At 51.8% G+C, this 15,293-nt stretch overlaps 1 protein-coding gene across 1 annotated transcript; it reads right to left on the bottom strand.

The window, feature by feature from the left end:
* Positions 1 to 3,807: 3,807 nt before the first annotated feature.
* On the bottom strand, positions 3,808 to 11,260 carry TRIM65 (tripartite motif containing 65). Its single transcript, XM_090061118.1, has 6 exons — positions 10,126 to 11,260; positions 8,643 to 8,738; positions 8,292 to 8,525; positions 7,968 to 8,136; positions 6,987 to 7,070; positions 3,808 to 5,188 (listed from the first exon to the last, which is right to left on the bottom strand). The coding sequence occupies exons 1-6, from the start codon at positions 10,570 to 10,572 to the stop codon at positions 4,662 to 4,664; spliced, it is 1,557 nt and encodes a 518-aa protein (XP_089917244.1). The 5' UTR covers positions 10,573 to 11,260; the 3' UTR covers positions 3,808 to 4,661.
* Positions 11,261 to 15,293: the final 4,033 nt, after the last annotated feature.

The raw sequence follows: 15,293 nt of genomic DNA, 5'->3' as shown, positions 1-15,293 counted from the left end.
AAGTCAAGTATAACAGAATAGCACTTAGCAGTGTCTGAGGCAGAAATAATTCCCTTCTTGGTCACATGCCCAAGAATTTGTAAAAAAAAAAAAGTTTTGGATATTTTGCCCAGGTACCACTCTCTTTGAGGTAATTCACTGGAGGGGTTCTTGTAACACAAGGTCACCTTTTCCAGGGTGGAGTACTGAGTCCGGTTTTGGGCTCCACAATTCAAAAAGGATGTGGAGAAGCTTGAGAGAATCCAGAGAAGAGCCATGCACATGATCAGAGGTCAGGAAAACAGACCTTACAATGACAGGCTGAGAGCCATGGGACTCCTTAGCTTGGAAAAGCGCAGGCTCAGGGGTGATCTGGTGGCCACTTATAAGTTTATCAGGGGTGACCACCAGGATCTGGGGGAAGGTTTGTTCACCAGAGCGCCCCAAGGGATGATGAGGTCTGTTATAAACTCCTGCAAGACCATTTCAGGCTGGACGTAAGGAAGAATTTCTTTACTGTCCGAGCCCCCAAGGTCTGGAATCGCCTGCCATCGGAGGTGGTTCAAGCACCTACACTGAGCACCTTCAAGAGAAACCCGGATGTTTTTCTTGCTGGGATCCTATGACCCCAGCTGACTTCCTGCCCCTGGGGTAGGGGGCTGGACTCGATCTTCCAAGGTATCTTCCACCCTGAATGTCTATGAAATCTATGAAATTTTCAAGCACTAACTTCATAGCTGGTTGGCTTGTGTTATGGCTGTGATAATTAGTTGGCACATGTGGCTGGTCTAAATGTATTGAGTAATTAGTCAGCTAATTGTGTGATCATTACTTTGCACTTGTGGCCTGAGTTTATTGCACGATTAACCAGCTAATTGCATAATATATGTGAGATGTAGCAGGGACCTTACAGATTAACTAAAGTGTGCGTGTGTCTGTAACAAAGGTGAACTCATTGATTGCGCTTGTGTGTGTGTCTGTGTATAACAAAAGGTGAACTAATTGATTACCAGCAATTTGGAAGGATCTGTCAGAGCATCAATGTTCAGTTTCCTCTTTTGTAGATTCAGGTGGCTAGTGTTCAAAGCCACAGCTACGGCTACAGACACGAGTGGCAGAACTTCACTGGTGACATTTTTTTACCGTCCTCTTCCTTTGGTTTCATCAGAACACCCAGAAGAAAGGTTACTTACCAGGAGAGAGGTTGTTAAAGTTAGGTGCAGAAGCAGGAACAATGATATGTTGGTCGGAAGAACGTTCATGACTGGAAGGGTCCAAGGCATCCAGTTGGAAGCAAACTGAGTTCTTCGCCTCAGTGTTCCTAAGCGAGAGGCACGACAAGTCTCTCCCTGGGAGTGTAGGGAGGCAGCAGCAAGGCACCAGACTTCCATGCGTGGACCCTGAGGTGGTGCAGGGTCACTTGGAAGAACTGGATGCCTTTAAGTCGGCAGGCCCGGATGAGCTCCATCCGAGGGTACTGAAGGCACTGGCCGACATCATTGCAGAGCCACTGGCGGGAATATTTGAATGCTCGTGGCGCACGGGTCAAGTCCCGGAGGACTGGAAAAGGGCCAATGTGGTTCCCATTTTCAAGAAGGGGAGGAAGGAGGACCCGGGCAACTATAGGCCAGTTAGTCTCACCTCCATCCTTGGCAAAGTCTTTGAAAAAATTATCAAGGCTCACATTTGTGAGAGCCCGGCAGGACAAATTATGCTGAGGGGAAACCAGCATGGGTTCGTGGCAGGCAGATCGTGCCTGACCAATCTAGTCTCTTTTTATGACCAGGTTACAAAACGCCTCGACTCAGGAGCGGGGGTGGATGTCGTATACTTGGACTTCAGGAAGGCCTTTGACACGGTATCCCACCCCATACTGGTGAACAAGTTAAGGGGCTGTGACTTGGATGACTGCACAGTCCGGTGGGTGGAGAATTGGCTGGAGGGTCGCACCCAGAGAGTCGTGGTGGATGGGTCGGTTTCGACCTGGAAGGGTGTGGGCAGTGGGGTCCCGCAGGGCTCGGTGCTTGGACCGATACTCTTTAATGTCTTCATCAGCGACTTGGACGAGGGAGTGAAATGTACTCTGTCCAAGTTTGCAGATGACACTAAGCTATGGGGCGAAGTGGACACGCCGGAGGGCAGGGAGCAGCTGCAAGCAGACCTGGACAGGTTAGACAAGTGGGCAGAAAACAACAGAATGCAGTTCAACAAGGAGAAATGCAAAGTGCTGCATCTAGGGAGGAAAAATGTCCAGCACACCTACAGCCTAGGAAATGACCTGCTGGGTGGCACAGAAGTGGAAAGGGATCTTGGAGTCCAAGTGGACTCCAAGATGAACATGAGTCGGCAGTGTGACGAAACCATCAGAAAAGCCAATGGCACTTTATCGTGCATCAGCAGATGCATGACAAATAGGTCCAAGGAGGTGATACTTCCCCTCTATCGAGCGCTGGTCAGACCGCAGCTGGAGTACTGCGTGCAATTCTGGGTGCCGCACTTCACGAAGGATGCGGATAATCTGGAGAGGGTCCAGAGAAGGGCCACTCGTATGGTTAAGGGCCTGCAGGCCAAGCCCTACGAGGAGAGACTAGAGAAACTGGACCTTTTCAGCCTCCGCAAGAGAAGGTTGAGAGGCGACCTGGTGGCTGCCTATAAGTTCATCGGGGGGCACAGAAGGGAATTGGTGAGTATTTATTCACCAAGGCCCCCCCGGGGGTTACAAGAAATAATGGCCACAAGCTAGAAGAGAGCAGATTTAGATTGGATATTAGGAGGAACTTCTTCGCAGTTCAAGTGGCCAAGGTCTGGAACGGGCTCCCAAGGGAAGTGGTGCTCTCCCCTACCCTGGGGGTCTTCAAGCGAAGGTTAGATGTGTATCTAGCTGGGGTAATGTAGGCCCAGCACTCTTCCCTGCTTATGCAGGGGGTCGGACTCGATGATCTATTGAGGTCCCTTCCGACCCTAGCATCTATGAATCTATGAATCTATGCTGATTTCTGAAATCTTAACTTTCTTTCACGTCAGTGGTTTGGCTGATATTGAACTCCAGAGAGCCATTTCCATGCTCCTAAAAGATTGTCAATACCACTTCCAATCTGAGCCATGAGCACAGTCACCGAAGACCAAGGGGCCATAGTGTGTGTACATGAATACAAGTTAATCTAAGACCTTCTCAGCAATCCTGTACACACCGACTCACCCACACAGAAAGCGCTGTCTCTTGTTTGCTGCCATCTGGCTGTTGCCAATTTGCCCATTTTAACTGAAACCAAGTAAGGCCTGTGAATAATAAACACTTCATGCTGCCAGTTTTGCTTTTTAACCACCACCAGCCGCCTGCTGCATCTTCCCTTAACGCCAGCCAGGATCTTTCTGTCCTGCCAAACGAGGCAACCAGAGCAAGAACAGTAAAATGATCCCAGCCTGTCCCAGCTCCCTCCATTAGCGTGTTATAGCTCGGGCGATGGCGGAAAGCAAACCCCCACCCAGTTACTGAAACGCTCCCTGGCTTGTGGGGTTTTGCAGCTGGTGGCTTTATGAGTTATTACGAGATTCCAACCCGCCCTCCCTTTTACCAGATATCCCATTCTCTTTAACTCGTACATACAAGCAAATTCATCTCCCTCTGGAGTTCTTCCTCACAAAAATTTGGGACATGATTGTGTCAGGGAGGGGTGGACCGGACTGCGAGGAGGCATGTGGTCAGGGCAGGGTCTAAGAAGCTCGGGTGAGATTTGTGGATACAATGACCTCTCCCCCAGCTCCCACCCAAAGCTGCCAACCCATCCCTTCCGTTGATCCTAAACCAAAAGGCAAGCTGTCAGGAGATAAGAAAACAGAACTTTAATGCAGAAGGGGGCTGCTGATAAACAGGTAGAGTTTACATCCCGTAGATGCCCTCTACTGTGCTCTGAATGCCCGGAGTCCTTGGACGAGAGGAAAACACAGTAGATTAGAAAGGGCAGGCTGGAATTCCTCCTTGGAGCCATCCCTGAGTGTCAGCAAGCTGGACAACGTAGAATCCCCCTGATTTAGTGTTTGGGTCTGTAACACAGCCTCCTCATCCCAACTTAGCACCACCGCCATGAAGAACCTATCCCAAGGGCATCTCCTCTGTGCACAGCATTTCCTTAGAGCCACAGATCCCGAGATCCAAGCCAGATGGTGGCTGCCCAGGGCTCTGGGAGGCAGAGGAAATGGGCACCAAGCTCTGCCTTTTTCCTTCCTCTCCCCATTCTAGTAGAGCCTCTCAAGTCACTGCCCTTTTATTTGTGTTGATTTCACCACATGGGCTGGAAGGGGGCATGGGACTTTGCACGATGGGCACATGTCAGGCACCTTTTAAACCCCTCCAGCTTCATCTCTTCCACAAAGAGATCTTTGTAACAGACAAGGCAGCGGGTCTACTTCCACTTGGCTCATTTGCAAATCAAACAACCTGCAGTCCAGCTACACTGCTTTGGTTTTGAAGGGTCTCTCTTCTCATTAAAGTCATTGTAACCTGCCAGCCTTGTCCCTGTTGAAATAGTGGCACTGTGCTCTCTCCAGGCCTGCTTGCTGCATGAGGAGGCTGCCACCAATTTCTATGTCTGCCAAGCAAAGCCATGAAGCCAGTTGCAAGATGGGGAAAAATGCATTGGTGACAGCGTGCATTCAGCTTACAAGTTGCTCGCTCAGTTCCTTTAGTAAAGGATGACTGTCCTGCCTTCGCAAAGCCAAAAGACTGGGTAGAGGGGCTCCTTGAAGTCACAGTAGAAACAGTGAAGGAGCTTCATTTTGTCCCCAATGCCATAGAATGAAAGACGCCCGATGTCACAGTCCAAGCTGACTCCAATCCACTTGTACAAGGGCTCTTTGACCTTGCATGACCGGCCATTGTGCCATGCCAGGTAGCATTCTTCCCGGATCTGCAGCCCCCACGAAGACCCATCCTTTCCAATGTTGAATTTGTGGCCACCACCTTGCTTCTTCCTCTGGATGCTCTTGTACGTGATCCCTACAACGATGGAGTGGCTGGAGATCCCAACTTCCCAGTAGTGGTGGCCTTGGCTGTAGCCCTGGGTGCACAGCACCTGCCACAGCTCAAACCTGCTTGCATGATTCTGACCCTGGTCATTATGAGAACGAGGGTGACTGGCCCTTTGGTTGTGACTGGACAGCTGCAGGTGCCTGTTGGCTGTGTCAGGGTCAAAGGTCAAATCCCTATGATCTGCAAGCAACACACATATGAACAGTCTCAACCTGGGCAATATAAAAGCTTTGTTTCTTCTTTAGACCTTAACCTCTCCCTCCTCCTCACCCCTGCCCGTGTCATTATTTGGCTCTGGACAGTGCTCTGAAGACGGAGAACGCAAAGCACGCTTGGGGGAACCGTAGCCATGGGTAGGACGCAGGCGTAGAAGTCACAAGATCTTAGTTCTTGCACAGAGACACTGGGCAGTTTGTGTCCACCTCCATATACCTCAGTTTCCCCAGTGCTAAAAACAGCAATAGAGACAATGGCAGGAGTTTTAAGCAGTTACATTAAGGAATGCCTGCAAAAGCTCTGAGTCCCTGGCAGGCAGGTGAAGTCACTGCCTCTGATTGGAGTAGCAGAAGCCAAAAACAGCTAATTATTTTTAATGGAGAAAAATTATAAAAAGAATTATATGATGTGATGCCTGCAACAGCACTGTGTCCCAGGAAGTCCTTTCTAGTATAAAAGCAGCAGTTAAACACTGCACTTGACCCAAAGGGTGACTGTGATGCAGTGGGAGAGAAATGCCAAGAGAAGTTAAGTCAGTGGCATGTGTGGAGACATGAAGTTCCTAGGATCAGGGAGCTGCACCCAGCAGGAGACTGCCTGGATCACTTCAGATCTGGTGGCCTGGAAGGGGCGAGTGAGGAAGCTGCTACCCACTAACTCTGGAGTAGCTTCTTGGGACTGTCTTCCTGGTCTCTAAGGCCCTGTGCAGTGCCACATGATGTGCAGTTCAGCTGCAGCCAGGGAGATAAATCCCTGCTCTGTGCTCAGTTGCCAGAAGCCTGGCAGCTGCTTGCAGTGATTAAGCTTCTCGGCATTCCCCGGGAAAAGCTCTGTGCCTAAATACGGCCAGTCTGGAGCTGGCATCTGAATCTTGCTTGAGACAGAAGCCAGAGGCAGAACATCAAGGAGGGAGCGAGAGAGTGGGTGTGTGTGAAAGGGAGAGACGCCCTCCTTCGGTGTACTCAGGAATTACTCTGCCCCAGTCCACTTAACTATGGCACTGACTTTCACCATGGGGATGGGATAGGAGCCATTCCCAGTGGGAGAATTGGGTCCCTTTTGTTAAAGGTTTGTCTACGTTGCACCTGGGCTACACCCAGGAATGCCACTGTCAACCATGCCTCATCCCTTTGCTCCCATGCTGCTTGTGCCAGCTCAAACATGAGGGAGCATCGCTGGCCTAGAACAGCCCTAAGCATGTGCCCAGCACTGCTCTCAGGCTCTGTCTTGGTCAAATTTATGGATGCATGCTTAGGGCTTCTCCAAAGCAGCTACATTTCTTTGCATCCAGCATTTGGCATGAGGAGGCGTAGCCCAGAGGTGGTGCAGACATGCCCTCCATCACTCAACTGAGCAACAGTAAGTGTCATTTTGTGCCCTGCGAACTACACCTAATGTTATCATTCATATGGAAGTCCCAAAGCACTTCCCTCTCATGAATGAAACCCTACACAGCCCTGTGAGGCAATGAACCATTCTTCTCCTGGCCATTGTATTTCGCTTTTGCAAACTACAATCAGATGTAGCATCATTGAGCTCACAAAGGGCCCACTGTCAGGGCCTGCAATAAAAACACTTTGGTAAGGCTCCAAGTTTTTGATCAACTCCTTAGGAAGCACCCCAAGGAACGACCTTGACTTGCTAACTTGCTTCATTGTCACAAGCCCCATATTGAAAGACTAGTTCCTTCAAAGGTTCTCCACACATGTTCATTTCTTTCCCCTTCCATTGACACCCCCAGCTCTCAATCCCTACTCCTTACCCCTCAGCAGTCCTGCTCTTAATTCACACTCAAGAAGGGGTGGTCCTGCCTTCAGCACAGCTGGTACCTTTGGCTCCATCGGCTCTGCAAAGTGAAAGACAAAGGGAGGGCTACAGAAACAAGGCAGGGAGCATTCAAATAGAAGCATCTGAGAAGGGATTTCAGATGCTGTCACCCAGGCCTGATGGGGCAGGCAGACTAGTGTGTGGGGTATTGTCAGCCCTGTGCCTCACGACCCGGTATAGATAAGCTCTTAGGCTCTCTGTGCCTCAGGTCCCCCTCTGTAGAAACATATTGCAGAGGAACAGCTAAATCAGGTTACATCTGTTAAAGTTTGTGAAGTGCTCACAATGGCAGTTGTGCGGGGGGGGGACATATTATAAGCACCTCTGCCTGACCTTTGTCCTATCTGCCTGAAATGGCTTTTAGACTGCAAGCACTTTGCTGTGCAAAAATGTCATCTGCTCTGTTTGGACAGCGTCTAGAACAGCAGTTCTCAACCAGAGTGCCACAAACACGATTCACAAGATAAACCCAGAAATTCTAACTAAGAAAGCCATCGTTGGGGTCTCTGAGTTGTTTGCAACAAGAAAACTGCTCCCTTATTTTTCTGTAGCCTAAAAAAAGCGCGAGAAGTAAGAGCTGGCATTATCCAAGGGGTGCCTCAAGTCAATCCAAGGGTGTCTTGAGTCTAAAAAGGCTGAGAACTACTGGGCTAGGGTAAGCCTAAAGGGGTTTGATCTTCAGGCAAACCTGCAAGTTAAATACTAAATAATACTACTAATAAGGCCTGGGGTGGCCAAGTGGGCCCCACCTAGGGCCAAGTGCAGGGGGTGACGTTCATGATGCGGTGCGTGAGCCACCCAAACACCCAGGTGCAGTACAAAGACCCTTCAGAGTGGGGACTCACGGAGATGAGTGACACTGCCCCCATCAGAGCAGCGTGTAGGCAGTGGGGGAAATGTCAAAGGAAGGGCTTACCTTTGGTTTCTGGGCCAGTGACCTCTGGGTTCAGGGATTTCGGCAAATCCTCCAGCAACAGCCTAGAGACCTGAGTGACTATTTTAGAGATGGGATCCACTTTGCTGGCAGCATTAAACTCGATGGCTGGCAAACCTTCTAGGGTCTCAGAAGGGAGCTGCAAGAAATCCTAGATGGGGCGGGAAGGGGAGAGGAAGGGCAGAGGGCACAGGTATGTAAGGCTCCATGGCAGTTGCTCCCAGGGTGGGGGTGCAGAAATCCCTCTTCCTCTGGGTTGAAGGAGGCAGGACCTCCCCTCCCCTCGCTGTGTCTGGTCGTCAATACCTCCAGGAATATCCTGTCGTCTGTGCAGGTCAGCAGGGCCTGGGCCTTCTCCTGGTGCTGGCTGAGGGTGGCCCGCTGGTGTTCCAGCTGTGCCCAGTTCTCTGCTACTTGCCCCAGGGCAGTGGCTTGCTCCCGTTCGATCGTCTCCACTGTCTGCCTCCGCTGCTTCTCCAGGGCTTCCATTAGCAGGGTAAACTTGTTCAAAATCCCCGATTTCAGCTTTTCTGAAGATTCCTGGGCAGAAAAAGCCAATTGAAACAACAGGACAAAGAATCCACAGGCCCCGGAGCAGGGGAGGCCATGCTCAGGGCTGCAATCCCACGAGCCCAGCAGCTGCATTTGCCTTGATACCTTAATGTCTTCCGTCGTTTCCTCCAGTTTACGCTTCTCCTCCTCGATCTTTGCTGCCTCCTGTTGTGTCTTCTCCAAGAACTCTTCTAAAAGGGCCTGAAAATAGAGTGAAACCCAAGCTGTAACATAGCGGAGCATAGTTTTCCGCACTCCTGTAATACTTATCTCACTTGAACCTCCCTCTGGCTTCTCAAGCCCCTCTCCACTGTGATGGCTCCCACAGCTTTCCACAGCCCATGCCTTGCGCAAGGACTCTTCCTCTTTTCCCCTCATCACCAATACTAAACATTTAGCTCTTATATGGTGCTTGGCATCTGCACATTTTGAGGCAGGTCAGGGAGGAGGGTCAGCATCCCCTCCTTGTTTGGCAGTAGTGCTCAGCTGAAGCCATGAGAGCAGAAGTGGTTACGTGATAGGTCCTTCTGAGCCCTGGCCATTGCACAGCGCTGTCTCCCCTTCAGACTCACTACTGTCCCCCTGTGAATCCAAATACACTTTTCCCCACACTCACGTGCTCTGGTCACTGCTCAGCCGACGCTGCTCAAAGGCCGCAGTGCTGGGCTGCTACGAGGCAGACCTGCACATGGTCCTTCTACCCGTCCATGGAAAGGGAGGTCACTCCCTCTTGACCTTCCACGCAGCAGGTGCATCTGCCCAGCAGCTGACTCTGCTGAGCCAAGCAAAACACGGTAGTGCCCGATACTCAACTCCAAGACATCTCTCCAACTCTGTATAGATGCAACGAGACCCACAAGCAGCTTCCCACCTAACACCTGCCATCTCAACCTCGAGATTCTCGGCAGGACTTAACTCCCAGATAGAAACAGGAGGGGTAACCGGTTTGGGAGTGGGGATACACAGGGCCTCTCACACGGAGATGGGGGAGTGCAGGATGCTGGTATAGGGGAAGGGGGTCTGTGGCATGGCTAGGCAGGTTAAGGGCCCCGAGATTGGCACGGGTGGGAGGGTGGCACACTGGGACCTGTGGAGAAGAGAGGCATGCGGGGCCCCTGCTGCGTGGAGAAAAGACAGGCGCTCCAGCGTGTGCAAGACCGTAAGTAAACATTATTCCTTTCATGTGCCTGATGAGGACATTGTGACATTCAAATGCAGGAGCCCTGGAACGTTTAGTCCAGATCAGCGAGGAGAAAAGCCTGGCACTAGTAACTACTGCCCAAAAGCAGCCACGTGAGCTGAGCCTCTGTGTAGCAAGACAGTGGAAGGTCTCAAGGTGCTTTAGTGTAGGTGGGCTGGGACACTCTCCTTTCTGGACTAAGGAACAGACACACATGCAACGCAGGCCCCACGCAGCAAGCCAGGGTCTGACGGAGAACCCTGGTGCCCCAGCCCAGGCTCTAACCACAGCAGTACCTGCACCCCGACCTCGACAGCACCCCTCTGTCAGGCTGACACAGAGCTTGCCTCTCTCTCCAGGGCCTGAAGGATGCGGGCAGGTCCCAGAGGAGACCGAGCTAGGACTCACCTGCTTCTTCTTGCGCTCGTCCTCAAAGAGGACCCTGTGGTGGTCCCGGCACTCCTTCACGGTGCACACGCAGCAGATGCACACCTTCTCCTCCTGGCAGTACAGCTCCAGGGGCCGCCCATGCCGCGGGCACTTCCCCCTGTCAGCCGGGGCTTTCACGTCCATGCTGGAGGCCTGCACCTCGCCCGCCTTGACCAGCTCCACCACGCTGCAGAGGGACACGTTCTTCTTGAGCTCCAGCCGTGTCTTGAAGCCCTTCCTGCAGTCGGGGCAGGTGTACACCTCCTCTCCCTGGGGATCCTCCTTTTCCTGCTTGTCCCAGTGGTTGCTGATGCACTTCTGGCAGAAATTGTGCCCGCACGGGATGGTCACAGCTTCCCTGAATAGCTCCAGGCAGATGGAGCACACCAGCTTCTCCTCCAGCTTCTGGGACCCTGGGGAAGCCATCCTGCCCCAAGCCGGAGCAGCAGCCACCTAGGCCGAGTAAGGAAACCCGGAAACTGCAGCGCGAGGAGGAAATGAAGCTGCTGCAGCGTCTGGCAGAGGGGAGGGATAGGCACAGAGCCAACCCAGCTCTTAAAGACACAGAGGCCTGGGCACCGTTCTCTGCTTCCCAGCTTTGGCAGGTGGCTTGAGGGTTTTCCTTTGTCCTCAAGCCCTTGGTTCCCATGCCCCAGGGCTACCCAAAGCGAGGGGGCTTCTAAACAGAAAAGGCTGCCCAGGTGGCTGTACCGAGGGCCAGGAGACAAGGCTGCCTCTTGCAAACCCAGCAGAGCCCTGCAGCCCCTCGGCACCCATTGCTATGACCTGCAAGCCCTTCTGGAGGGGGCCCCCAGCTGCCAGGGCTATGGGGCCACGGACCAGGTCTGCAGCCCCCCCATCACCCACAGCAATGCCCAAGCTCTGGCTGTCGCCCAGGGGAGGTGGTTGGAGCATGAACCCCGGTTCCCCCTCCTCCATGGGTGGCATGGCTGAAGCAGAACCCATGGGAGGGACTGCCTGCGGTGGGCTGGGGCTCCCCACCCTGCTGCCTTCCCCTAGGGCCTCTGCAGCCCAGCCGGTGGGACCCCAGACCCCAGGACCTGGGGGCAGGGCAGAGCAGGGAAGCTCCTTGCCACTGGGAGCCCTGCACTGTCCTGGTGAGGCGCCCCCTGCCCACCCAGCAGCAGCAGGGGCAGCAGCGTGAAGTTGTGCCCCTTGCTGCTGCTGGGTGGGCAGGGGCACCTTGCCATGGCAGCGTGGAGCTGCCAGCAGTTGCAAGGAGCTTTCCTGCCTGGCCCTGCTCTGCCCTCCTGTGCTGGGTCCCACCTGCTGCGCTGCAGAGGCTCTGGGGAGGGGGCAGCAGGATAGGAAGCCTGAGCCTGCAGCCCACATCTGCCCCTGCCCCACGCACCAATCTGGGGAGCACGTGGCCCCTCCCCCCAGGAGTGCGTGCAGCAGCAGGGAGCCACCCCCCACTGCGCCGCCCGTGGCCCCGTCCCGCTCCGTCAGGGCTCTGCGGCCGTGCGTGCCAGCTGGGGTGGGCAACAGGCCCAGGCCCAGCCCTACCCAACTCCCCACATCCCTCCCTATGGGTGCCTCAGTCTTCCCTCCCCCCCCCCACCAGACTTACCTGCAAGAGCTGCTCTCCAGCCTGCCTGGCAGCCGTGTGCGTGTGAGTGTGCACATGCATGTGGCTACCCCCTGCCTGCCCACCCTCCTCCGGCCCCTTGCAGGCTGGAAGTCTGCCAGCCTGCTGAGAGCTCTTTGCAAACATGGAAAATCCATGGGTTTCTCCGTTAGAATGAAAAATCCACGTTTTTCTCAATTAAAAGGGAAAAGCTTCAGTTTTTTTCTGTTTTTTCCATGGGAAAAAGAAAGCCCAGATCCCTGCTAATCAGAGAAGCCACACTCTCTGCAAGATCCTTTGCAGGCTTTCAATGGTGTACACCTGCCAAGGGACCAAAAGATGCGGTCTGAACCACAGAAGTACTAGTTGCAGGTCAGCTTAATCACAGCACCCAGGGGGTGCCTCCATCTACAGTGATGCATTGCCCCCAAGCCCTGCAGTAGCCTGAGCTACAATGCAACATCCTAACACGATGGTGCATTTTCCCACCATGCTGCATCCAGCTGGGAAAGCAGAATATCACCACCCCACTGTGTGTCACACATGCAAAATACTTGCCGTGTATCAGGGCCTGTTCTTTGGGAGGTCCAAAGATGGCAGTGCCCATGGCTACCCCCTCTAGGCTGCAATGAATGACTGCAGTGCCCCAGCGCAGCGGTAAGCAGTTCAGTGTGTGGTGACAAACCAGCTGCTCCTTGCTAATGGAAGTGTCATAGGGAGGGTGGGGAGTTAAAAACAATGGGCCGGGGGGGGTGACACCATAATTACCATGCAGGATGCAGGTATGATGATGGTTTTGGCCTAAGAGGTTTTACAGACATGGCAGGGAAGATACCGTTCTCCTTGGCCTTGAATGACTTGATGTAACTGGAACAGGGTCGGGCAATTCTTTTGGCTGGAGGGCCACTTAACAAGGTTTGGTGAGCTGTGGAGAGCTGTAAGAGTAGTTCCGCCCCTTGATGGGTGCCCCGCCCCCTGTTCACCAACTTGGTGCCAGAAGTCCTAACCCCTAACCTCTTACCTTGCCCCCAAAAGTACTCTGAGGTGGGTACCACCACCTTGAAGCCATAAAACAAATCATATACTAAAAAAAAAATTAAAAAAAAATCAAACATTGACCATAACTGATTTTGATTAAAAAATGTATTTTTGTCCTGATTTGTGTTTGCATAGTATATCTACAGGCAATTGGATAAGAGTTCAAACTACACTCTTACTCTTGTATATTGCATGTGGGGGGGTGTGGTTGGGGAGCAGGTGTGTGTGGTGGGGTACAGTGTGAGTATGGTGGGTGAGGGGTGGGGTATGTGATTGGGGTGGGGCCATGGGAGTGTGCGTGTGGGGTGTCTGAGGGTACGGTGGGTGGGGAGGGTCCTCGGAGTCCCGGGAACGTGCCAGTCCCTGGATCTGCATGTGACGGCAGTGTGAGGGGCCAGCCCCACTCAGCCCCGTAACACACAGCTCCCACCCAAGTCCCCGGCTGTATGTGTAGGCAGCATGGAGCCAACGCCACATGGCCCAGTAGTGCATAGCTGAGCACATGGGGTCTCCAGCAAAAGCCTCAGCCAGGCAGAGACTTCTTGTCTCCAGCAGCCCCTAGCTCCAGGGGGAGGTGGTTGCTTAGCACTCAGAGCAGCACCTCCCTGAATAGAGCCTCCCACTTGCAGAGGGGCAGTGAGGGCCAGGGCTTACAGATCCAGCCCATGGGCCATGTTTTGCCTGCCCCTAAGCTAGAAGGTGCAGGCCTGTCCCTTGCACTGTGGGCAAGTCAAGTCCTGTAAGAGTTTATGCCTCCAAAGTGAGGATCTCAGCTACACAATTTATGGTGATGGAGGATTGTTCTTCGGATTTCCCTCTTGCTTGCTCCTTCGGTCTTTTGGCTAGGGGCAAACAAGATTAGGGGGCATCTGAACTCCAAGGCCTCCATGCTTGGGGCTTGCAAGTAGGATGTGTGTTATGGATTTGGGAGTATCTGAAGCCCCAGGCTGAAGAGTCTGGGAAGTAGGATACTTACCAGCAGTAGCACCACACAGGCTTGAACAACCGAGCTCTGCTCAGTTGATAGAATTCAGAACTGATTTGGCCCAAGACATGAAGTTAAAAAAAAAAAGTGTCAGCAGCATGCTGACACAGGGTGCCATGTTTAAGGCAGTGGGGAGAAGTCTGAAGATGACACCAGGAAGTTGAAACCTCTTGACTGGAGGGAACGCACCACCAACTTTATCTGCTTCTTTCCCTCCCTTGGTCCCACTACTGAAATAAAGGCAGGGTCATTCCCACCTATGCTGAAGCCCAATGGTAGTTCTGTTTTTAACCAGTTTTCCAACCATACTGAGGGAACACAGGGTTGGACTAGGAAGCAAAAGTAGCAGAGGCAGTTGTTATAGAGTAATGCCAGGAATGCTTTTCCTGCTACGGTGCATGCCGATACCAAAATCAGACCCATAAGTCTAAGCTGCAAGCTTTCTGAGCAGTAACACTTGCTCAGCTTAGCCTATTTTACACAATATGAAATTTCCTGAGTGCTCTGTAAATAAGAGAGAACTGGGAAGAAACATGCCCTTCCACCTGGCAGAGTTTGATACATGTGATGACTGTAAAACTCAAGCTGAGCTGGGCCTACTCACAAAAGTTAAAATACATCCTCTTGCACTATGCAATTGTCATCAATATTTTGAAAGTTTGTGGCTGGACCTTCTGAAAATAAATAAGGAGGCATCACTTCCAGCTTACCTTACTATGTTTATGATGAGTTTGAGCATGATCTTGTCTGGTATGTAACTGCATGAAATGTCTATCCTTAAGTAATTAGTATAGTAAATATTTCTTTGCAATTAACTCATGCAGGAAAAGACATTTTCCATCTGGGCTTTGATAGGTGTCTCTTCCTGATTTACTCCTGTTGATCTTCCAAGGACTACTGAGGCACAAGGGAACAACTCCTCAAAAACTGTGTTTTCCTTGGTTGTTATCAATTTCTTGATAAGTTCCAACTCCGTAGAAATTAATAAGCTCCTGTTACTGAGGAAGGCAATTCAATCAAAATTGGGACTTTCTGGTGATAACCAATAATGAACAGTTTGATTAATAGGATTTTCCTGTTAACTACTGCTTGGGATGCTCTCGAGTTACACAACTACAAGAATACTTGGAAGATGCTGAGCTAAAGGGTGTAAAAGAGCAACAAAACAACTAACAGGGTGCGCTTCAAGAATCATTCCAACAAGAACTGCTACTGCGCCCAGTTGATCTTCTGGTGAACAGATCCATGCCTTGAGAAGCTGACAAGACTGAGACCACCTCTTTGCCTGTATTGGTGAGATACTACCACTTTTACAGCAAAATCCAGTATATTTAGTTTCGCTTTAGGCTCATTTAACAGCAAATAGTTGTAGTAAATAAAGCTTGTCATTCATCAAATGAGATGTTGGGTCAATTTTTTATATACCAGTTCTGAATCCCATTTCATGACAATGCATGGAATCTAGCTGCATTTAGGTTTGGGAACAAAATCCACACTATTCAACACCCTCAGTGAAAGGGGAAGAAGTCTTGGCTC

The sequence above is a fragment of the Crocodylus siamensis genome, chromosome 8, assembly GCF_052110815.1.
Source record: "Crocodylus siamensis isolate JL-2025a chromosome 8, ASM5211081v1, whole genome shotgun sequence".
Classification (NCBI taxonomy): domain Eukaryota; kingdom Metazoa; phylum Chordata; order Crocodylia; family Crocodylidae; genus Crocodylus; species Crocodylus siamensis.
The sequence above is the reverse complement of the archived record's forward strand: the minus strand, read 5'-3'. Positions and strand labels throughout refer to the sequence as shown.